The sequence below is a fragment of the Euwallacea fornicatus genome, chromosome 18 (genome assembly GCF_040115645.1).
Source record: "Euwallacea fornicatus isolate EFF26 chromosome 18, ASM4011564v1, whole genome shotgun sequence".
NCBI lineage: Eukaryota > Metazoa > Arthropoda > Insecta > Coleoptera > Curculionidae > Euwallacea > Euwallacea fornicatus.
Window position 1 is genome coordinate 3,157,593 of NC_089558.1, and position 24,139 is coordinate 3,181,731.

General features: G+C 37.0%; 2 protein-coding genes and 1 long non-coding RNA gene across 13 annotated transcripts in view; 1 reads left to right on the plus strand and 2 right to left on the minus strand.

Annotated features, from left to right (window-relative positions):
• The window catches only part of LOC136344834 (uncharacterized), a 33,022-nt gene extending 16,999 nt beyond the window's left edge, over positions 1 to 16,023 (minus strand). For 3 of the 4 annotated variants that reach the window (XR_010733040.1, XR_010733037.1, XR_010733036.1), the window contains exon 1: positions 16,009 to 16,023. This is a non-coding gene — a long non-coding RNA (uncharacterized lncRNA). Of the gene's footprint in view, positions 1 to 5,527; positions 5,543 to 16,008 lie in introns of those variants that run through there. The other variant, XR_010733039.1, reaches the window with a different exon arrangement.
• Syt7 (Synaptotagmin 7) overlaps positions 1 to 24,139 on the plus strand; it is a 311,069-nt gene that overhangs the window by 41,303 nt on the left and 245,627 nt on the right. For 3 of the 8 annotated variants that reach the window (XM_066292669.1, XM_066292675.1, XM_066292673.1), the window contains exon 1: positions 22,929 to 23,120. The gene's annotated coding sequence lies outside the window, so the exon portion shown is untranslated. Of the gene's footprint in view, positions 1 to 5,813; positions 5,916 to 22,928; positions 23,142 to 24,139 lie in introns of those variants that run through there. The other 5 variants (XM_066292677.1, XM_066292678.1, XM_066292671.1 and 2 more) reach the window with 3 other exon arrangements.
• LOC136345100 (uncharacterized) lies at positions 17,369 to 21,364 on the minus strand. Its single transcript, XM_066293110.1, has 8 exons — positions 21,100 to 21,364; positions 20,414 to 20,713; positions 20,111 to 20,335; positions 19,405 to 19,652; positions 19,234 to 19,341; positions 18,517 to 18,745; positions 18,209 to 18,381; positions 17,369 to 17,968 (listed from the first exon to the last, which is right to left on the minus strand). The coding sequence occupies exons 1-8, from the start codon at positions 21,362 to 21,364 to the stop codon at positions 17,369 to 17,371; spliced, it is 2,148 nt and encodes a 715-aa protein (XP_066149207.1).

Consider the following 24,139-nt stretch of genomic DNA (forward strand, 5'->3'; position numbering starts at 1 on the left):
CTATCTCCTGGCAAGCTTTCAGCCATTTGTCCTGTCTGTATTCGTAAATTAGCGTCTTGATATTTCTGTTAAGTTTGTTTAGCGTCCGTTTTAGTTCATTGTCCTGTAATAGTGTATACTGTCTGTATAGGTCTCTTTTCTGTTTGATTAGGTTATTATTTATTATCTTCGAAAACTCGTATTAACTCGTACTCACTATTAAAGCCGAAAAAAATTGTTTATTTTCGGGGTCACTGGAATTTTGTGGCGACTGCAATGCTCGGGAATCGAACTCGTAAGACTCTCTATAGCATGCAAGGATTAATTACTAAATTTACTGATAAAAAAGCTTAATGCCAACATCACTTAAACTGAGACCCATAAACGTTAAACACCGATGTGAAGCTAGAAAATATTATTATAATTATCCATTTAGCTAATGGAATCGAGCCTCCCTTTGGAGAGGAATTTTATCGAAATGGATCATTGCGCACTAAAGAAAACTGAGAAGGTCATTTCGTGTACACACCCGCCGTAGCAAAACGATTTTAAGTTAAGTGAGCGACAGAATTAAAATATGCAATTTTATAAGTCTGACTATTTAATCTAGCAGCGATATACTTTTATAGATGTATGTGAACCCCGTGGGCCTTTGATGTTTCTGAGATATCTTGCGCTATTATATTCTCAACGTGCCCTGCATTTCACCTTTATTTCCTCGCCCATACGACACGTATGCTGAATATTACATCATTGAAAAATAGCTTAACATTTATTTTGACAAAAAGGCGAATGCAGTTCACATGCTGTTTCGCGGAATATATTCATACGAAATTAGGTTAGTTCAGGTGGAGTTGTACGTACAATAATGTTGTTATAGCCAGTAGCTTGTTACGTAACGATCATAGCTCCAGTGACAATAACCCGATCCCCAAGAGAAGCTTCAATTCCATTAGCCTAAGTGGAAAACGTCCTCGATTGACATGGAAACCGAATTAATGCAAATATTTTTTAATTTAATCAATGTCATACACCATACGCTAATTCAGTTCATATTGTATATGTAAATTATTTATATGCATTAAAGCCCTAACAATTTATATTATTGAATTGTTGGGATAATTGGGACTGAAAAGGACTTAAAATGGGAACAACGCCATTTTTCTCATAAACAAAAATAATTTCGATGGGTTTAATTCGATTTGGGCTGTCAAATGCGAGTTAAAAATCGAGCTACATAAACAAAGAGAAATTAGCAAGGTCCAGTTAGTGAAAAGACCTGAATAATGGTGCGGGTTCCACAGTTCAGTGAAGCTCATTTTTTGGTTGAAGAGTTTAGTTCGGAAATCCGAAACTACACATTTAATGAGTCGAAAGCTCGAATTTATTCATTTTAATTATGTTTTTATTGTGGTTTAAAATTAAATTTCCGAATTATTCAAAATGTAGATTTTAAATTCTCTTGTGAGGCTGGTTTAGACGGTGAGTTGCGCTATGAACTCTCAGCTATATTCAAATTTTATAAATTGCGATTCACTGTATTTTGAAAATTTTTCATGGAGCTCCAAAAAATGAAAGTTGTTTCCTGGATCCCAGATTAATGTTATTAAGCCTGGCTCATTCCCCCCTGTAAATTTATCCGCAGATAATTTTTTCCACTGCGTAATAAACCCTGGCAAAGAATAAAGCTCTAGAAGACCGAAGGAAACAAATAATGAAGGCGAATTTATCAACTTTTTAAAAGCCCTTTATTGCAAGTTTCATCTTCTAAGGCTAGTTTAATATAACTTTGTATGGAGCATTATTTAACGTCGGCCTAGCAAATTGCTGGGGAGGAAGGATTTTAATCCTGGTTATTCGCAGTATTAGGAGTGCGACAAGATCAATTTGCTTTAACCCTGAAAGGGAGCGAATTTCCATGCGGTTCTGAAAATTGCAAAAAAAAGGGAAATCATATACTTAAGTAGCACTCGTAAACCCAGTAAAACATGCAAAAAGTATGAAATCAATTTTGGCTCAACTTAGAGGGCCCTTTACTTCGTTTTTGTTGAAGATAAAAACTCCACGAGAGGTAATTTTTTAGCTCCATTTGTGTACTTTAAACTCATAGGAAATGCTTTGTGGAAGCAAGTTCGAGATTAACAAATACGTGTTTCAAAGTATAAATAGGGCAAAGGCAACATTAGGTTTGAGTAATGTCTCGCCCCTTTTTAGGTCATTTGGAGATCAGAACGCAGGACTCGTTTCAGGAATAACGCTTGCTTTTAACAGTTTAAGGAAATTTGCAGGGGAAGAGTGAGATATCTGTGTAAATTAAGCCCAGGCTCATAATAACGCCACTAGCCTTATCTTCAAAATATTCTCATTTGGTTGCAACCCAGGAATAATTGACTTTTCGAAACTCATTTCTTTGATGCTTTCCTTAAAAAATTAGGGAAATTAGTATTTGGTCCAGGAGCCCCTAAACCGGATCACTGTACTATAGACATACAATTTAGGTAAATGTGGGGCTACAATTCAACAAAAGTTATTCTATGGTAAGTTTTATAATATGCCAGAAAATTGGGAAAATTCTGCTCTACATTGCAGGAGTGTTATTATATTGTTACTAGCAAAAGCATCATAATTTAGCATCACTCATCTACTTTAAATTACCTTCCTATACATCTAAGGTAAAATGTTTAATCGAGATTCGCCATTGTCAAGAAAAAGTTTGTTTTCTTGGAAATGGCGTTTTCTCGGTGAAAAACCTACCTACCTTCTTGAAGCTAAGGACCAGTCTGTTGCTCCTTTCATGATACTTGAGCCGTAACTCACATCGTTTTTTTTTGTATTTTTAGCTATCTACATACTGACCTTTTCGTGATCCTTCAATTACGTGGGCACATAACACACTGAGGGAGTCATTATAAATAATGGTATTAAAGTCATTGGTTGGTACACACGTAACTTTAATCTTAATTAGATCAACATCAAAGGGGGGCGTGACTACACGTTTAAATTTAGTTGAAGTGTTTTTCAACGAAAGACCCTTGATGAAAACATGATAAATTGCCTTTAATGTGATACATTACTTTCTCTACGACCCCATACGGAAACAAACCTAACAAATCGAGATGCTAGTCGCGCAAACAGATGTTAACGCACGCGTGTGTTAGAAAGGAGAAATGAGTGATGAGCAAAAGCACAATGAGTCATACTAGGTAAAATAATTATAGAGGAGTAACATAGCATTGTACTATTCAAGTTGGTGACATTATGTCGTCCCACGTATCTTAAAAATGGCAAAAATATGCTAATTTTCATAATAGTGATCAGGAGACTATCAGGAAATGAGAAGTGTATACCGCGCGACTCTAAATTCTACTACCCCCTCCCGACTTTTTAACAAATCATTATATGAAAAAGAATCAAAAGCAACATGAAATAGGATAAAAACTACTATCTTTTGACGTTTTTTTATTTTTTTAAATGTTGCTTATTTCACCGGTAACGCAAAATGACCGGTTAAAAAAAACTGAAACATGAGCCAAGTGGCACCTCAAAATAAAGGTCTTTCAAAACTACATTTAATGATGTTGCGCGATTAAAAATCTATCAATTAGTTTTACAGAAAAACAGCCATAAATTTGATAATGAATTCAATACAAGCTCATTAAAATAGTATGTAAACAATGAAAAAAATTGTTTGTTGATAGGAAATTGGCTGATTTTCGATTTTGTACTCACAAACAGTTTTTAGCTATTTTTATTTATTTATTTATTAATTTTTTTAACCAAAGAATGTTTGTAATCAGAAAATCGAACATAAACCAATTTCCTATCAACAAACAAGTTTTTTCATTGTTTATATACAGGGTGTCTAAAAAAACGGGCTAACCGACTCAGTTATTTATGAACGGATTTTGATGAATAAAAACCAAATAAAATGGTATTTTTCGGACTACTAAGTAATATGTCAAAGTTGTTTTTTTTTAAACTTAACTTCTTCTGCTTCAGGTGTTAACTTCAGAGTTTCATATCGAACTTCATATTTTTTTTCCATTTGTTGATAGAACATGTTTTTTTGAATTTGATGAAGTACAAGTTAAAAAAAGTAAAACAATTTTAAATTGAAAAAATTGCGAAATGTTATTTCTTTGTTTAATAATACAGTGGCTCGAATTTTAAAAAACAGGATTTTTCTTCTGCATTAAACAATATATTTATTGAAATTAACATTTGATAATTGTCGCCAATAACGCTAATAATTATTTTTATTGCATTAAAGGGCAAATTTACAATAGCCACAGTTGCAACATAACTGTTCACAGAAAATTATGAAAAAGACGGATGTGGTTCCATTAGTTAAGGGCGACAGTATTTCTTTCCTTCTTGCTGGGGCCCATGCCTCATAGTCTTTGTACAAGATGATGCAACAGAAAGAGATGGAATGTAATGTAGACGATCACAGAATATCGCGGATGGCTCCATAACAATACATATGACTACATAACTCATACTTTTTAAAATTTTTCATTTTTTTATGCTAAAAATTGTTTCAACATTATCTTGGGATACATCATTAATTTCAGATAAATGTTTTCTATACAGAAATGAAAAGAAATATGGGTTCCATTCGAAACTCTGAAGTTGACGCCTGAAGCAGAAGAATTTGAGTTAAAAAAAATCAACTTTGACGTTACTCAATAGCCGCAAAAATGTCATTTTATTTGGTTTTTAGCTAATCAAAACCCGCTCATAAATAACTGAGTTGATATTTTTTTAAGACATCCTGTACTATTTAACTGAGTTCGTATTTGCATTTTTTACCAAATTTATAGAGATTTTTCCCAAAAACTAATCGATAAATTTTCAATCGTAACGCACCATTCGACGCAGTTTTGGAAGACCTTCAATTAGAGGTGTCACTTAATCCATGCCAGAATATTAAAAAATCGGCCATTTTGCGCTTCCGGAGACGTTAGCGCCTTTCGGAAAAAAACAAGCACACCTCAAAAGAAAGTATTTTTTGTTTCACTTAATGCTGCTTTCGAATTTTTGGGAAAGAACAATTCATTGATGGGCTAACAGGGGGGAGGGGGACAATTTGGAGCCGCGCGATGTAATTCACGAGAGGGCACGCTCGCGCGATTACGCCGCTCGCCTGCGGCGCGTTCGCGACGTTTCACCCTCGTGCGTTAAAAATGTTTCGCTTTTTTTTGGCCGCCTTCCCTTGTTATTTAAACCACTGTCATATGTGTGCGCAATGACACCAGATTCATCTCCACCCCGAGCGCAAGGCTGGAAAGATCAATTTAAATTAGGCAAAGGGTGTGAAATAACAGGGGAAAACTTCGTTCTCTCACTGTAACTATACGTGGATCCCGCTCGAAATTACCGGCAACAAAAGGCATAATTATTAAGCATATCCGGCTACTCTCGTGCACTCTGCTTTGTTTGCCAACTTTCAAATACAATAGAGCTGGCTTTTACAGGGAAAATGTTTAGAGAATACAAATGCATGAGCTGCCGGACACGTCCAGAAGTAATTTACTAATATACTTACAAAGAGCGACCAAGGTGGAGGAGTATTGGCCCTGAATTAGTCAGATTCGCCTAGGGGATCAAAACTTCCTAATATTTTGTCACAATACAGCTGTTGTAAAGTTTGAAGTTCACATATGTTACCGAGCACATGTAACGGAGCTCCGTTACGACCTGAGCAACTTTCTGCCTAATTTGAACAATACCCGTGCAAAGCAGATTGCTTGTAGCGACATGATTTTAGCAAGTGCTGTTTTAATCATATGTGCGTGTATATCTCCCATCTACAAATTGTTTCCTTGTTTCAGCTCATACCGGGGGACCTGACTCGGTGTGGAAATTAATTAATAGTACGTATATCAGGATTAGACGCTCTGGAATGGAGCGGAAAACTTAGTGGAATTTAAACGGTAAGTAGATAAGTTTCCTGAAAGAGTCTTTGGTGTTTAGACAGCTTTGCACCCAGAAATAGTTTCCATTGTACTTAAACTACCCCAGCCAATTTCCGAGCCCAATTACCGCTTGCAGGAATTGGGCCTTCAAAACTGCGCAATTAATCTTCTTTCTTGGCAGCACTTCTCGCATGTTTAGCAAAAACAAAAATTTCATTAAAAAAAAAAAAAACAAACTTCGGCCGCGAAGTTCGTCAATTTCTACTTTGTCTCGTTCCCCAGTTTCTCCTCATGTCAATTATTTAGCGCTTCGTTGGAAACTGTGTCAAACTTTATCTGTCCGTAAGCCCCGATTTAGTTAAAATCGGAAAGAGGGACTTGAAATGCAAATATTTATCATTTTCCATTCAAAATGTGTGTTGTTATACCGGGTTCTGCGAATGGAAATGGAGAGGTCTTCCACGAAAATTGGGCGAGTATTCCGACACAGTTTTAAATTTCTGTTTCAATTTAAGTGAGTGCTGATGAAAAGAGACATATGTATCCATGAGAATTTTAGGGCCAGGAGAAATTCTCCTCGCAGAGGGGATCCCGTCCCCTTTCTTGTGTTTACCGCTCGTGGAGGACTTGACTGGCAATCCTTGACTCTAATCCTATGAGAAAGCACTCGAGCTTAAATATTACATGATTTTTCAACATAGTCTCTTTCGAGATTGGCACACTTTTCTCAGCGACGTTCCATGGCTTCTATACCCTGTTTATAATAAGAAGTTTCGAATGTTTCTAAGTAGGCATCAACCTCGGTCTCCACCTATTGGCAAATCTCTTTCGATCAAGTCATTTTTTCAAGTTTAAAAATAGGAAATAATCTGAGGGGGTTAAATCTGGCGAATGGGGTGGGCGAGAAAAACGTTCAAAACCAAGTTGATTGATGGCCGTCGCAGTTATGGAAGCGTGGACTGGTGTCTTGTCTTGATGAAATAAGACTTTTTGTACGATATTCTCCGTTTATTGCTTTTTCTTTAGGGAGATAGCCACTAAAAATGATCCCACGTGCATCCCAAAAAACAGACGCTATCATTTTCCCTCCAAATGAAACGGTTTTGCCTTCTTTGGAGTTGATACTCCCCCGTGAGTTCAATGCTTTCATCGTTCTGTCGTCTCAGGTGTGATATGACAGACCCACGTTTTATCTATAGTCTTTATTGCTGCTATCCTTTGACTAATACTCCTTTAAAGCATCATCACCGCACCGTTTCTGCTCTATTGTGAGTAATCGCGGCACCCATCTTGCGCACATCTTTCTCATATCAAATTGTTCGATCGATATGCGATATCCAGTAATTTTTTAAATGCGTATCATGCCCGTTAATTCGTGCAATTTTAGCCGACGGTCTTTTTGGTCGATTTGCTCCACAATATCTGGAGTGGTCAAATTTGGAGTGTCATTGGGTCGATCAGTGCGAAGTACGTCTTGGAAGCTCGTACAACCGCGTTCAAACTCTGCCATCGAGTATTTGAGAGTTGTTATCGAAGAATCAGATGCCCCCAGAGTAGACTCTTAACTTCATTTTGATGTTAGATGGACTAAGACCTTTCAAATCACCATCGATGACCAATTTTTCCATGTTCACAAAAATAGCTCCAAAACAGACACATATCAACATAGCACCCTCAAACTTTACATCTAAGGCTTTAAAAGTTGAGTTTTTTCTAATATGGGCCATTTTTTAACAAAATATCGCGTTCGATGTCAGATCGGACACTTCTGGGACTCTTTTCTTATGTGTACATGGGACTTTTAAGGCAAGGAAGGCTTCTCCTCACTGGGGAATTTTGTCTCTTTTCTCGTGGTCAATGCTCGTGGATAACTTGAGTGGTAATTCTTAACTCTAATCTTATGAGGAGTCTCCTGGGTTTTCTCTAAGAATCCTCATGAGAGTCATATGACGGAAACATCCTCAAATTCCTTAACCGATCATAAAACAGAGGACTTATATAAATATTATTCATGCCTAATATGCAGTGTGTTTGCTGGCTGTGCAGGATACTGCATAGCGTATTACAGGAGGTCATTGTGAATTGATTTAACCAAACATTCCTATATACCAAATGTTACACTTTTCCTGATAATTACGTTTTTAATATGTTTTAATTTGACCGAGATTTTCTACAGTTATTGAAGTGGCGAATAACAAGCTCTTTTGTTACAAAAATATACTAAACTGTTTTATCATGTATAAATAGGTCGTTGAAGTTATTTAAACCACAAACTCTAAAATGACTTTGTTGCTTTCTTAGAACTTCATAAACATGATTTTCCTGGTTTGTAGTGCAACAAAGACTGAAATTCAAACGTGGATTTTATTTGAACACTTAAGTGTAAGCTTATTCACATTTCTTAAAAACTTCCTTAGGCAACGGTCTTTCAGTTTTTATGGAGAATTTTTTAAGAAATATTTTAAAAATTAGACCAATTAATCTTAAAACTTTCAAATATCCACTAAGCGCATTCGCCAGAACTTAAGCTAGCCATTTATTATCTTCAGCTAGATTTCCAGATTTTCGAGGTTTTTGCATTTCTATCATTTTTTTATACGGTTTGCGTATTCGTGTGAAATCGCTGGTAAATGAATAAGAGATTCAAAATAGGGACCTTATAATCGTCAGAATTAATCAAGCTGCCCAACAACTTAAACGAGAAACGCTGCTCGGCATGACAACGCCAAAGAGGAATAGAGCACGTAGATGTATTCAGAATGATGGTTTACATTTTGAACATCATAAATAAATTATGACTGACTTATTTACTATTATTTGTTTTTTTAGAATCAGCTAAGAAATCTTCGAATACTCCCTTTCTTTGCATTGGAAAATTAAATATTATTTTACAGCATTAAGTATTATTTAATGTGACTACGCAGATCAAATTGAAAATTATATAATCCCAAAAACCTCGAATATCTGAAAATCTATCGTAAGCTTATAAATGGCTAGTTTAGGTCTGGGAGGAATGCGCTTGGTGGGTACTGAAAACTTTTAAAAATAATTCCTTTAATTTTTGAAATATTCCTTAAGAAACTTTTCATAAGAACTGAAAAACCATTGCCTAGGAAGTTTTTAAGAAATTTGAATAAACTCGTACCTAACTGTGCACCTAAGCGTTCAAATAAAATCCATATTTGAAGTTTACTTTTTGCTGTATTACAAACGAGGAAAATCATATGTCTGACGTCCTAGGTACGTAACAAATCAATTTTTGATTTCATGACTTAAATACTTTAAACAATCTATTCACACATAATAAAAAAGTTTAGTGCATTTTTGTGATATAAGGGCTTGTTATTCTTCTACATTTTAATAAATGTAGAAAGGCACGGTTAAATTAAAAAAAATCATAAACCTAATGATCAGGAAAACTGTAACATTTAGTATACAGGGTGTTTCCTAACTACGTATAAAAAAATTAAAGGCATAATCCTCGACTGATTTTGAGTCAAAAATGTCTAATAAACATATGTCCGCAAATGCCTTGTTTCCAAGATACAGGGTGTTGAAATGTGACAAGAAAAAGAGATTTATTTTCCAAAATGACTCAATTTGGGTGTTTGAATTTTAGAAAAGGCAATTCCGGGGGTTCCGGGGTTTTCTTCAATACGTCTTAAGATTTCTTCCTCCACTTCTGGTGTTCGACGTGTTATTGGCTTTCCTCTTCCTGGAGTTTTCATAAGAGATCCTGTATCACAAAGACGTTGAAAGAGGTTTTTAAAGGTTTGGTGGTTGGGAGCTTGGTGGTTTGGAAATCTTTCCATGTAAATGCGCCTCGCTGCCAAACACTTACCATCAGCAAGGCCGTAAACAAAAACCATATTGGCCATTTCTTGATTAGTGTAATTAGGCATTTGAAAAATTTTCAAAACTGAGGTATAATCTGATTTTTGGGACACAGAACTAAATTCTTTCACTTTAGAGAGTAAAACGCCAAAATAACACTGACTATCTTGTTTATAGTAGTGGAAGTAGCAAAAAAAACTAACAATAAACAAGTTAGTAAATACCACCAAACCTTTAGAAACCTTTAAAACCTTTTTCAACGTCTTTCAGTCAACACCCTGTATCTTGGAAACAAGGCATTTGCGGACATATGTTTATTAGACATTTTTGACTCAAAATCAGTCGAGGATTACGTCTTTCAAATTTTTTTCACGTAGTTAGGAAACACCCTGTATAGGTATGTTCGGTTAAATCAATTCGAAATGACTCCCTGTAATACCCTATGCAGCATCCTGCACTACCTACAAAACACCCTGTATATATAACGCACGCATTTTCCCATTCGAAACAAAAAAGTACACGTGCCGAGTTTCCAGGCTGTCCGTAATTACGACTAATTAAAATTAATTATTTTGTTCCAGTGCAGACTCTGTATAGCGTTGAATATCTTTTAGTGCGTTGTTTAGCCTACTGAAAAACTAAATAACAACCTTCCCGTGCTAGGGTTTCCAAGTTGATTATCATTCTTGGGAAAAGTCGCACTCAGCACTGACTGTATCCCCGTGGATTTGATTTCGTGCGACTGATCAAATCTCTGTGCTGTAGATTCTGGAGGCTATAATCTGTTTCTATAAGTATCAAATTCAATAAATATCTAATTAATTTTCAAACATATGGCCATCGACTTTCTGTCACCGACAACATACAGAGTCTATCGATTCGTTCAGACCAAAAACAACAATGGAACTTCTAATTTTTGCTCAAATTTTTAGTTCCCCCTAATAAAAAAAATTCACAGCATTATCGATTTTGTTGACGAGTCGCCACTGAATTATCGAGCAGAATTCCTACTTTCACGTGGTAAACAAGCTACGATCTGAAGGTACCTCAATAAGTCCGTAGTGAAATTCATTAGGGGCCTTCGGGGAACAGGGAATTTTTCCATATCGAGGTAACACTAGTCCATCGCAACCATTGCGAGCGTTGGAAACAGCAGTAACGAGAACGAGGACGCCGGCGGCTTGTCAAAATACCCACGGAACAGCTGCGTACACAACAATTGCGAAAATTGATTATTTTTTATTGTTCTTGTTATGTATTAACTTAGATCAATCTGGAGAATATTCGCTAACTGTTTCCAGATTTCTTATGAGCCTGAAAAAATTGTTGCGGTTAAAAAAGCCCAATTTGCACTGCACTTCACAGTAACGAGGGACAGGAGTTTTCAAAATTTTAGTCGCTTTTCAAGGAAACAATGCTCAATTTTGTCTTAATTTAACCGGTCTGGCGTAGATACCGATATCCTTGCGATTGAGCTTCAGAAACGCACACCCCGTATCGCTTTATTCTCTAGAGCGATGGAGCACTTGAGTTTTCTAATCATCGATTCATTGCGTTTTTGCAGTTTCGACGATTTTCTCTCCGCTTTCTTACCGCTCGTTTGCAGTATTCATCCTCTCTGCAGTTTCATTCTGAAAAATTCTTCCATTATCTGGTTCATATGCCTCACCCTAGGGTTTCTCATGCAATCGAAATGGAACTAAGTCTATATCGGCCTACAATCGGGACCTGTCGAGAGCGGTGCCTATTGCCGCTCTTATATAATCGATAGACATTTTAGGACTTCATAAACTGAAGCTCTGCCAAGTTTGATTGGAAGCTTAACCAGATTAATACTGTTCCGAGCCGTGGACTCACATTAATCCAAAGCAAATTGGAGATAACCCGGTTAAAATGTCTCTGTTTCTAGTGCGCAATGTGTTCATGAAGAGCTAATCACTCCAAAATTAGTGGAAGTTTATTACGGAAAATGCACTGAGATGTATGAATTAGTGCGAGCTGGAGAAGAACTCTGGCAATGTGGGTTAATTGGATACCATGTGAATGAATATTTATGAGGGCATGAGTAGGGTCGAACCAAAAATCTCTAAACCCTTGTCCAATATTTACTAAGTTTATTTTTGGAACAGAATGTGATTTCTGCTGAAAATCGCCCTTTTGGGCCGATATAGAAGACATTTTGGTAGGCCAAGGTTAGCTTGCCCTGTATTGCTAATTGAAGCCGGAAAACGCTCAGCTGCATGACTAATATCGTCAGCTGTACAATAGCTGCGTTCTCAATTCATTAGGCCCGCATGCTCCTTTTATAAACAATGCCAGTCAAAGGGGTAGATTGAGAACCCTAATGATTTATTTCACTTTGGATCTTTTGGTGTAAAAATGTACATTTTCATGTTTTCTATTAGTTAAAAGCCTCTAGAGCACCATGCAGCGTTAATTAGGTTTATTTTTGAACCAAAAGGTGGTTTTTTCCCGGAATATCTCTCTTCTGGCCCGAATCTGATGGAATTTTGAGAGCCACAACTAGTTTGGTATTTATTACCAAAAGCGCCATAATCCGCCCAGCTGCGTGATTCATTTCTCCAGCTGCACCATAGCTGAGTTCCCGACTCAACCGGCTTCCAGTCGTCTTTTATAAATAATGCTAATCAAAAGGGCAGATCGACGATGTTGATGGACTTATGCTTCCATTTGAGGTTTGTTATAATCCGATTTACCCCCAGGAGAATCTCGCATTAATTGGGTTTCGGAAAGTCATCGATGAGGAATGATGGAAACTGTTTTTGTCTTGTTGTGAATCCAACTTTTCAAAGCTCTAAATTCCTGCTTGTGACAGGAAGATGAGGGATAGTTCATAATTAGGGAGCATTAACAAAGATGCTTTTGAGTCTCGCTTTCCAAACAGCAAATTTCCTCTGGATATCGCTATAAATCCGAAACAGCGATAGCTTCAGGTTCAGGAATTGCAAATAAAGGGATCAAAAGATTAAAGTTTCGGGAATAATAATATCCAACCGTTGGGAGCGGGTGCACGGAAGCTCTCCAAAAGTAAAATATTTGCAATTGAGGTTTGGGCTTTCTTAGGACTATGGAGAAAGTTTTCGATTTTTGATGTTTTGCAGGGCTGAACCTTGGGAATAGATTGCCTCTGGTGGCTGACATGGGAGGGTGATGGGCGTCTTCGTGAGGGCCGCCCCTTTTCTAATCACTTCTCCTCGTGAAAGCGATAAAGGTGACAACTAATCCATTACCTTACCGCCCGCTAAATCGACAGGAGCGACTCGAAATTAAAAGCTTTTCATTTGGATTTATTGAAGTCAAAGGGAGAGATTTCACCGGCATTTAGCACTAAGTGCCTTCCAATTTTCTTTAATCGACCGCTTTACCACCTGCCTCTGCTCAGCGAATCGACTGAATTTCCGGTGGAAATTTTGATATGAAACTCGCGTATCCGTCCACATTGCACAAAACCCTGCCAAAATATGTTGCCACTCTCACACGTCGTCACTGGAAAGTCAATAAAAAAGGAATTCGGACCTGATCTAATAAAAAATTCTACCAAACATGTTGTTTCGGTAAATCTTTAAACAACTTCATCCAGAGGAAAACAAGAAAAGCCAGACAGGCCAAATTGGCTAACATTTTCCCCCTATCCTGAAAAATCCCGTTTCGCATGTGCTCAGTCAAATAAATGAACTTCGGATTTGCATTTGAAAAGTTCACATTTTTTACTAAACCTCCATGTCGAATATACCTGAAAGTGCTCGTTTTCACTCCGACGGATTTCAGCATTGAAGTAAATTATGAAAAATGTCTTGTTGATAATATTGTGCCGGGATGAAGTGGGGTCCTCAAAGGGCCGATAATGATAATATAATCGACCGTGATGTTCCAAAATTAGTTTGGGAACTTCGTTGAGATAGGGGAATTTGGGAAAGTGTTTCCTCAGATTTAAAGTAAAATTTACGTCTTAATACTCTGTGTTTGTAAACTCATATCGCACCGCTTCACAGAACTCATGAGAGAAAAAAAGCTGCATTTCCCAGCCATTTACCTACTTTTTAAGAGAACATTTTCCGGCATCTGCATTTCTTGTCTCGCGTGGGAAAACATTGAGGTTTCTACAAAATTGGGAATTTTCTTGCATTTTCTTCCTGCAAAATTTGGATTTGATCTAATGATAAAGTCCAATTCTCCGGTTTAAAAATGCTTGGAAAGCAGAGAGATTTAATTCCAAATTTCCTTTCCCAAAGAAGATCCTACAATCGAAGGATGGACTGCGGAGCTGACAATAACTCCTAGATTGAGCCATTTTCGATGAAAAGGCTTAGAGGATCAAAAGTGAAAAGGAAAATGTTGATAAGAAAGTTCTGGAAAGTCTGACGGCTCCTTTTATATATTTATTAGTAGGCAATTAGGAATTTTTTTGTAATATTTTCCTAAATGTCTTTTAATTCGCGGTCTTATTTGATGTTTTTAAATAGCTTTGGGGTCAGTTCTTTAAGACCTGGGGGTACCCGCGGAGTTCCTATGTTCAGCACGTGCTTTCAATTCCTCCTAGATTATAAAAATAATTCGTCAACTTGTTATTAAATTAAAAATTCTGAATGATTTTATTACCAGGGCTCCGCAGTTAAGAGAATTTCATAGAAAACGTTTTTACTTTATTTGGTATAAATTTTAATCAATTTAAAGGCAATCAGCACCAGATCTAGTGCAATATAGCAGCTGCACGCAGAACCTTGATGTAAATCGTTTCATATTGCTTAATAAATATTTCAGCGAAGAACCGCAGCTATAATTGTAAATGAAATTAAATGCGATCCTTTCCCCACCCCCCATATTTTAAGCAGACTCTCACCACGAGCTGCATTCCATTGTGTCTGAAAATTACCTCAGCCATTATCTCCATAGAATATGCTCAAATTTAATTAAGTGACTAATTAGTTTCAATATCACAAATATCTTCTAGGAGTTGCCAGAAGATACCATTTTTAAAAAAATATAGGGAGGCTCAAAAATGTTCAGGTATGTGCTTTAGCATCTAGTTTGATAATCAATTAATTGTGCAGTAAAAATGCCTGGAAGTAATATTTTAGTGTGCGTAAATGATGCCTTTGGTTTCTTTCTTATCATTGCTTTTTGGTGCTACTCTGTACAAGATGCCTGTTCCTGGAGCTCAATCACCATAAAACATACGAGGTCGGTTAAATCAGGACAAAATTGTGCAATTGGGAGTTCGGAAATATCCGGTTTTAAGATTTGAAAAATTCCGATTAGTCTTGGTGATATTCGATAAAAAAAGCAATTGCGGCAAAAACATATATATATGTTCCTCTTCAGCTTATTTTTCAAGATTATTCACGATTATTTGATACTTTTCAACAACGTCGCGGTATCATATTTGAAATCTAACATTTCGATTTGTGGTAAGTTTCATCAATCTCGTTTTTTCTCGGCGGCATTTTGAATTTTCGTCTTTTTGAATTTAGTTCTTTTTTCTGATTACAATGATGCATCATCTGTTAAGGCTCAGACTTGCAGCTTGGTGAAAATACCAACAATTCTGTTTCTTGTGAGCTGCAGAAGTGGACACCCTATATGTTCGCCCGAGACAATAAAAGCTTATTTCCACCAACAGTTTGAACAATTTAATTTAATTGGAGAACATTTGTCTGATCGCAATACGAAATTAAATTAGATCCAGAAGTTTCTGCACCACGAGCTCAACTGAGGTAAATAAACGGAATTCTCTGGAAAATAGATTTATTCAATTCCAATCTGTCACCTAAGGAAACAGCAGTCGGAAATTAAGTTCATCGATGGCTCTCGACATATAAAGGCTTTCAGTCTATTAGACGTTATTTAAGAACTTATCTATTTAGCGGATTTGGAAAAAATGTCGATCAATGTGCTTTATTGACAGTTCAATGTAGGATTTTGCATATGAGAAAAGCATAAGTAATCCAGAAACAACGTCAAAGCTTTTACAGAAAGGAAAATATTCTTGGAAGCGGACACAATGAACTTAAGGGTAAAATATGAAGAATCACAATTTTTAGAACAGACGATAAACCGGTTAAATTCTTCTCGTTTTTAGTGATGAAACTCCTCATATCTGTGAAAAATTTGGTCGGCCATATTCCCTCACTAATGCGGACACCTAAATTCGCCCCATTTCAACCGTAATCAGAATCACGTGCAGGGGGAACATGCATAATGTACAAAGTGTCCTCACAGTCATTGTATTGAGTATTTATAAGAATTTTTTACTCACCTATGATAACCCTAATTACACAAGAGTCGTAGGTGTTCTGGAAACATGCAAATACCTAAATTTGAGCATCGGCTACTTTTCTGATTTCTCACTTCAATACTTAATTCTAGTCAACTTCCTCATGTGACACACCAAGCTGGCAACAAACTACTAGGTTCCTTTACCAGAGGTGATGCTGCCATCTATATTTTCATGAAACACAACAAATGGTTATCGATTCAGAATCCAAGAACTCTTTATCGATTCTGAGAATATTTTGTTTAATCCAATGTAGTTTTCGGTTTGTAGTTACCAGATGGCGGTTTGACTTCCCTGAAATGCGGGAAGCTAAAGATCAATATGAGGAGGGGCGCGATTTGTTGTCTAAAGGTTGTAGGAGGGGGCATGAAAGATGAATGAAAATGACTATGTCGGATCATCAATAGGAAGGTTTTCCATGATGATATAAAGTATTTAGTTCACTTTTAATAGCAAGAATAGAAAAAGGGCAAAACCAACGAATTCGCTACTCACGAGCAGCTTGCCAATCTAATCTGCTTGGCCATTTTTGTTTTCTCATTTTCCAGATCTCACGAGTCCTTGTTCCCCATGAAGGCTCGCACACGTGGCCTCTCGGTTTCGCCCTTGGTAGTAGTGACCTCGTTCGACAGTGCTTCGTCTTGAGATGGCCCTGTCAGTCTGCCCTTCATCATATTATCAGCTCGTAATGTTACACTTTATCACTTAAGAACTAATAAATCTTCTTCACGGCTTTCCTGACAAATCACACGTCCTTGGGTGTGTCTATAACAACAAAAAAAGCCTATTATATTTCTGCTAACCGGGAAAGTATCCACAGCAAATCACAAAGGTTTCCATCCTTAATCACCACAGTGTAATCTCAAGGTATTAAATCGAATTTATTTACTATTATGACTGTCATTATTTAAATATCTCATCATCAGCCGTAAGTCACCTTCAAACAACCCTTCCTTCGTCATGACAACTAGGATCCCTCTACTCATTAGCCACGCTGATCCCATTAGGTCAAACTAATTTTGACAGATCCTCAACGGTACCTAACCGTACCGACCATGTACCATAGTCCTACCAAGCAATGCAGCAGCAGTGCTTCACAGCACTCTCTACCATACCCCATTCAACTATGTACTTTACGGTCTCCAAGACCTCACACACTGCGGCACTTGCCACTATATCCAACAGTGCTCCACAGTACTCTGTACCATAGCTCATAAAGCTAGGTACATTACGGCCACCAAGACCTTCCGGACTAATATCACATTGGCACAACTTCGTCGCGCCATGATCAAACTACATATGTTTGCACTTGCAACTATTGTGATACATGTGATAATTATCCTCAACAAAACTGATCCATAGCGTCTGTTTCAATACTATCATCATCACCAGGAAGGTTGTTCTCCAGTAACTTTCTTAGATTTTCATGGGAATATTTATAAGTTCTGTTATTAGAAAAAGACTTTAAATTATATCTGTCACCTTCAAGAACATCTGTGATAACGAATGGACCTTTGTACTTAGGGTCTAATTTAATTTGATGCCGTTTTTCGTTTCGAAGAAGAACGTGATCGCCAGCTTTAAATTTAACGACCTCAGATTTATTATTATCAAACTTTTTCTTATCATATAGAGCATTTTGCTGCATAAAACTGGTATCCCTAGATCGAAGTTCAGTTATATCCACAATGGTTTCATTGTCTTCATAAGGAACTAGGCCTATTGGTCTTGCTGTCTTACTGATCAACAATTTCAAAGGATTAGCCTTAGTTATACGGTTGATAGTACAATTTAAGGCTAATTCAACCTTGTCTAGTGTGTCTTGCCAAGATAGATTTGAGGCTTCCACTTCTGTGAACACATTTTTGAGGGTACTCATCACTGTTTCAACTTGCCCGTTCGCACGGCTAGATCCGGTTGCTATTAGATGCAGGTTTATTTTCTTTGAAGAACAGAAATTACGGAACTCTTTACTCGCAAAACACCTACCCTGGTCAGCTATAATACGAGTAGGGACACCAAACAAGGATATCAAACGTCTTTAAAATTCGATACAGCTGCCAATATCGATATTAAAAGTATGATGTAGTAAAATATATTTAGTAAAGCTGTCAATCAAAACAATTACATACTTTTTTAAATCGCTTTTCCCACTTTATTTGTCAGTTATATCAATATGTACCGTGTTCCACGGTATGACCACTTTGGGGATAGGGAGTAAATCAGCTTGGATCTTACTAGACGGTGGTTTTGATACTTTGCAAGATATACAATTTTCAACAAATTTCCTAACGTATTTTGACATGTTTTCGAACCAATAATGTTCGTATACCTTGTCAAGAGTTTCCTCCCACCCTAAATGCATTACCGACTCATGAATATGATTAATTACAGACCATCTGAAAGCTCGGGGGACTATAGGTAGGAACGTGATATTGCGCTCCGTTGAACTTTCCGATAAAGAATGCCATGCTTAGTCATATGTGTTACCTATTTGATCAGGTATGTCATCATTATGCAATCTCGTAATAATTGATTTTCCTTCATCGTCTTTTTGCTGTTCTGAAAGAAGCCAATTTTCGGAAATATCTGCAAAATTTACGCGTTGTTCTTGAATTCTATTTAAAGTTGACAAAGGTTGAGTAGGATGGTTTTGAGGAAGAAAATCTACATGGACCACACGTTCCCCTTCTCTATACTCTATGTCAAAATCAAAGGACTGCAAATAGGTCCACCAGCGGTGTACCCTTGGTGTTAAATCAATCTTTGTCCGAGATGCTTTTAGGGAGTTGCAGTCAGTATGTACTACAAATTTATTGTTAAATAAATAATGGCGAAAATGTTTTATAGAGTTGAAAACGGCTAAAGTCTCTAGTTCATATGAATGATATCTTGAGTCACATGGGGAAGTTCTCTTACTATAATATTCGACTACTCTCCTTTTATTTTCAATTTTCTACAATAGGATGGCACCATATCCGTCAGAACTAGCATCCGTGTGCAATTCTATGGGGTAGTCGGGGTTAAAAATTGTCAGGACTGGTCTATCCGTTAGAATTGAGATAATCTTCCGCCGTAGTTCTTCGTGTCTCGGTTCCAATCCAAAACTATTGTTTTTGCAAGTTAAAGAATATAGCAGTTTCATGATTAATGAGAACTTAGCGATAAACTGCCTGAAGTAAGACGAAGCCAAATAAATTGTCTCACCTGAGTCACAGTACGGGGAGGGGATAAAGTAACCAACGCCTGAACTTTACGAGGATTAGGACTAACTTTACCTCCCTCAACTTCATATCCAAGATATTCAATTTTGGTCTTGAGGAAAGAACATTTGTCTACATTAAATGAAAATCCCGCCTTCGTACGGGTTTTAAGTACCTTTTGCAATCTCTCAATTGATTCGCTAATAGTAGGGGCGACAATCAGTGTATAATCCATATAAACGATAACGTACGAGTATGCAAGATCACCTAATGCATTCATAACTGCCCGTTCAAACACTGATGGGGCATTTTTCAGCCCAAACGGCATGACTAAGAACTCGTATTGACCATCAGGTGTTACAAATACCGTACGTTCTGTCGAATTAGGATGGATAGGTATTTGATGGAAACCACTCGTCATATCTAAACAAGTAAAATATTTTGCACCTTGGAGTCGAGCAATTTGGTCTGAAATCAAAGGTAAGGAATATTTATCAGCTACAGTGCTAGCATTGAGTTCACGATAGTTCACACAAAGACGATCAGAACCGTTTCTCTTATTAACAAGTAACATAGGACTAGCAAAAGGTGACGAACTAGGCCAACAATGCCACATTTTTGTAGTTCTTTAATTTTGATTCTTACAAATTCTCTTTCGTCAGCGCTAAGTCGATAAGGACGTCTTTGTACAGTTTTGTCAGGATCATTGAGACGTATTTCAAGCCGACCAGTAGTACGGTGCGTATGCGGAAACCCATTTGTAAAATATTCCGAAAATTTAGTCAGGACACTCAATAATTGATCCTTTTCTTCGCCAATCAGTTCGGTATCGACATTACTGATATTTAACTCTTTAACTTCCAGAATATTTGTGACTTTACTTCTAGAGATAATTAAACTGTCCTGTGTGATGCTAATGTTAAAGCCTTGAACGATAGGATCCCGACTTATCAGTACATCATGTTTTAAACAATCATCAGGAATGACATGGAACAACATTTCCAAAAAGAAATCATCTATTTGTACCTGGCTTAATGTCTGTAAGGGACTATTAACGTTACCATTACCTATGCCTTTTAGGACTACCAAGTTATTACATCTCTTACCTGAAAATTTTCGTTCTACAGTCTTTTTTATCAGAGAACATTCAGCGTCTGAATCGAAACAAAATGGATACAACTCACCTGATTGCACGAGCTTGCCAATGGGCTCCATCACACTACTCACATTAACACGTTTTTCACTAGAGGTGTTTTTGGGACACACTGTAAAAATATGGCCTACGTCCCCGCACTTAAAACAAGTCGTTTTTCTCCTTGTCGACATACTATCAGTCATTCCCTTGCTGTTTGAAGGTAATTTTAATCTGTCTTTCTTCACCCTACACTCTGCCATTTTATGCCTAAGTTTACCACAAGAATGGCATTTTATACCAGGGTTTTTTGCTCTTTTGTTTTCGAACTTGGATGGTTTGGAGAGATTTTCTGTTTAAAAGAGCATGCTTTTAACTCTTGGTGTAACTCTTGCTTGGTAGTTACTTTTGTGGTGAAAGACATGCGTTGCAACTGACTGTCTAACTGTGCCACATGAGCCAGAACCAATGATGCAGCGATTTCTTTTATATTCATTGTTTTCCATCTTGACATCAATGATGTGTTCAGCCGGGTAGTGCAGACCGAGAGACATTCATTATCCTTTGGACGACTGTTGAGTGGATTGATAAGGGTGGCAGCAGGGGTTTCAGAACCTCGAAACCGTTCTATGAATAGTTTTTTAAATTGCGCCCATGTAATATCGGGAAAACATATTCGCGACAACTACTGGGAAGCATTTCCTTCCAAGGCGCTACTTAGTGCCAAAACTAGTTTACCTCCCTTCAATGGGTTCCCTGAAAAGCACATTTCCAGGGTGGTAGACCAAGCATCAGCGTCCGAGTCAGGATTATCCGGGTTGAACTTCGGTAATGACACGATTGGCGCATTGGATACACTAGGCTGAGGAAACCGCACTGCCTTTATCAACTCTAACATGTTTTTGTTTTGGGCTTCTAACAAAGCACGCCACTGAGCACTATCACCTTGTTCGCGGTTGAATTCCACTTCTGATGTCGGATCATCAACAAGAAGGTTTTCCATGATGATATAAAGAATTTAGTTCACTTTTAATAGCAAGAATAGAAAAAGGGCAAAACCAACGAATTCGCTACCACACGAGCGCTTCTCGTCACTTGCCAATCTAATCTGCCTGTCCCTTTTTGGTTTCTCGTTTTCCAGATCTCGTGAGTCCTTCAAATCCGAGGGATAAGGTACCCGCTAGTCCCTGTTTCCAACAAAGGCTCGCAAACATGGTCTCTCGATGTCGCCCTTGGTGGTAGCGACTTCGTTCGACAGTGCTTTTCCTTAAGGTGGCCCTGCCAGACTGCCCTTCGTCGTATTATCAGCTCGTAATGTTACACTTTATCACTTAAGGACTAATAAATCTCCGACAACTACATACATATGTAATAGATGGAGTGTTGAATGAAGAACGGTATTAATGAGATTTCGGGTTTTAATTATGTTGATCGGATTGTTTCTTGTGCTAAAATGTGAATTTTTAATTTAGAATGACATGTAATTTCACACGTATTCATGTCAAAATTTTACTTCGATTTGAGGGGAAAGAATATTTTTCTTCATTTTGAAAATATTGAAGAATAGTCCCGGGTTATTTTTTCGAAAAAACTGAAAATAAGTGAATTCACAATTATGTGGTTTCATATTTAATTTAGTATATTTTTTAAATTCAATCTAATAATTATCGAATTTAAATTGTTATTTTCTTTCTTCTATAATTTATGAGATAATTTTATTTTTTATAGCAGTTTCCCTAGCCTATAACAAGCGTCTCTTAAAAAACTCCCGATTACTTAAGAGCTGAACAAATATCTTGAGCATATGAGGTAATAAATGTATGTTTCCACTGTTTTGCCCTTTTCCTTTGCTGATCTTTGATCAGGGATTTTAACAGAGATTATTGTTTGCACCACAGCATTGTTCATGGTAATTTTCTTCAAATCATTAAATTAAAAAAATTATTGACTCCACTAGACTATCCATCATTAATTTAGGCGCAGGGAAAATATATTTTTTCAAATTCTGTCATCTCGGAAACCACAATGAAATATCAGCATCACACGTTTTGTTTTTCTGGTTCTTTAGAATTGATTTTATTATTTTCATCCATCTACTGATACATATCTGCAAATTTTTAATACTGTATGTTTCATATTATGTACATATAACTTCTTTCCACCTAGTGCTTTGTTGCCAAGAATAATCTGCGATCCAGATCAAATTAAAATCAAAACTTTCGAATTTTGACCTAATTTTCAGAGTCGTTGAATTTCGCGGATAACCCGATAATTTACGAATTATCCCACTCCAGGCTGTCGAGCATCGCAAATAGCAAATTTCAGATAAGGCTAAAATCGTGATTTAAATATTACATGAGTCAAACCAGAACAAACTTGCTTGTTTGCAACTTTATCTATATTTTTACAATACAGTGAACTGTATAATTAACCACTGTCGCTCTCTTTAAATCCCTCATTAAAAATATCCCCTCACAACATTCCACAAGTCGTCATGCCCATTCTGGAAAGCTTTTCCATGGGTCCCGGCTTGACGTAGCGCCGATCCAGAGTTACTTTCGCGTGACCGCGGCAGCATCGAGTTATTTCGCTCGTCCATTGTTTTGACGAGTGACATTCGGGCGATTCGCGCTTGTTTTCGAAACGTGTTTTCCCTCGCCCTCCTCGCCTTCATTAGTGAATAAAACGAGTAAAAGTGGCAAAATTTTGTGTAACTACATAACTGAGTATAGTATGATACGTAATTAAACGAAATGAAAGTAATGTTTTGAGGGATTATGGTAAAGTTGATTGGAACATTCCGGTTTGCGCTGGGGAAGTTCAGCAATTAAGCAGGTTTCCGAGTGTTATTTCAGTTGCCAGTTGAGAGTCGATTAGTAGTCAAATGTTGATATTTCAACAACAACATTCTCTAGTTTCGTCTTCATTTTTTCCAGTCTTCCTGTCTCTACTTTCAGTCCAGATTACTGCTTTAAATTGCTTCATCAGACGTACATTCGTCGATTAGAAATAACTGAGTTATGAAATGGATTATTTCGCTTTATTTTACGACCCCTTTGTCATTAAACCTAAACTTAAATTATCTGTTTTATTGTTATTGCTGCTGCTAAAAAGACCGATAATTCAAGACTTTTAAAGGAAGATTTCGGTTTTATGAGTGTTCCGACAAAATTTTACTGGTTTCAAAATACACAAAACTTGGAGACCCATCGAAAGTTTTAAATGTAATCAGAAGAACCAACATGTTATGTGGAGTCCGAAATTGCCGATTTCCTCCTTCGTGGCAACACAAATAATCATACATTTTTTGGAGGTAATTCATGGCAAAAAAAAAGAATAATTTTCATGTATGTTCAAATTTAAATCTTTTCATTTCATCATTCCCGGAAAACAAAGGCAGAACTGAAATGAAAATATGTAGGATTTGCAGATGTTTCAAATCTCCCGAATAATCATGCATCATAAGCTTCTTATGGAAAACAATACATGAATTTCTACTATAGTTCCATCAGCACTCTGTGGCACGACAGGCTTAGAAATGCAATCAATGAGAGCATGTTCGATCGAATATTTCAATGGGTGATGTCGTCAGGCTGTTCAATACAAAAACATAAAAAAAAAATGAGTCTATTCCTCTCATTTGAAGTGAAAATTAGTACTAAGAAGCCCCATCACGTATGAATGCTAAGTCTCCACATGGCAACCACCGCAGCCCGGAAATTACCTCTAATTGTGTTAAGCAGAAGCTCATGAAAAAGGGTGTGAATAGCACACGTTT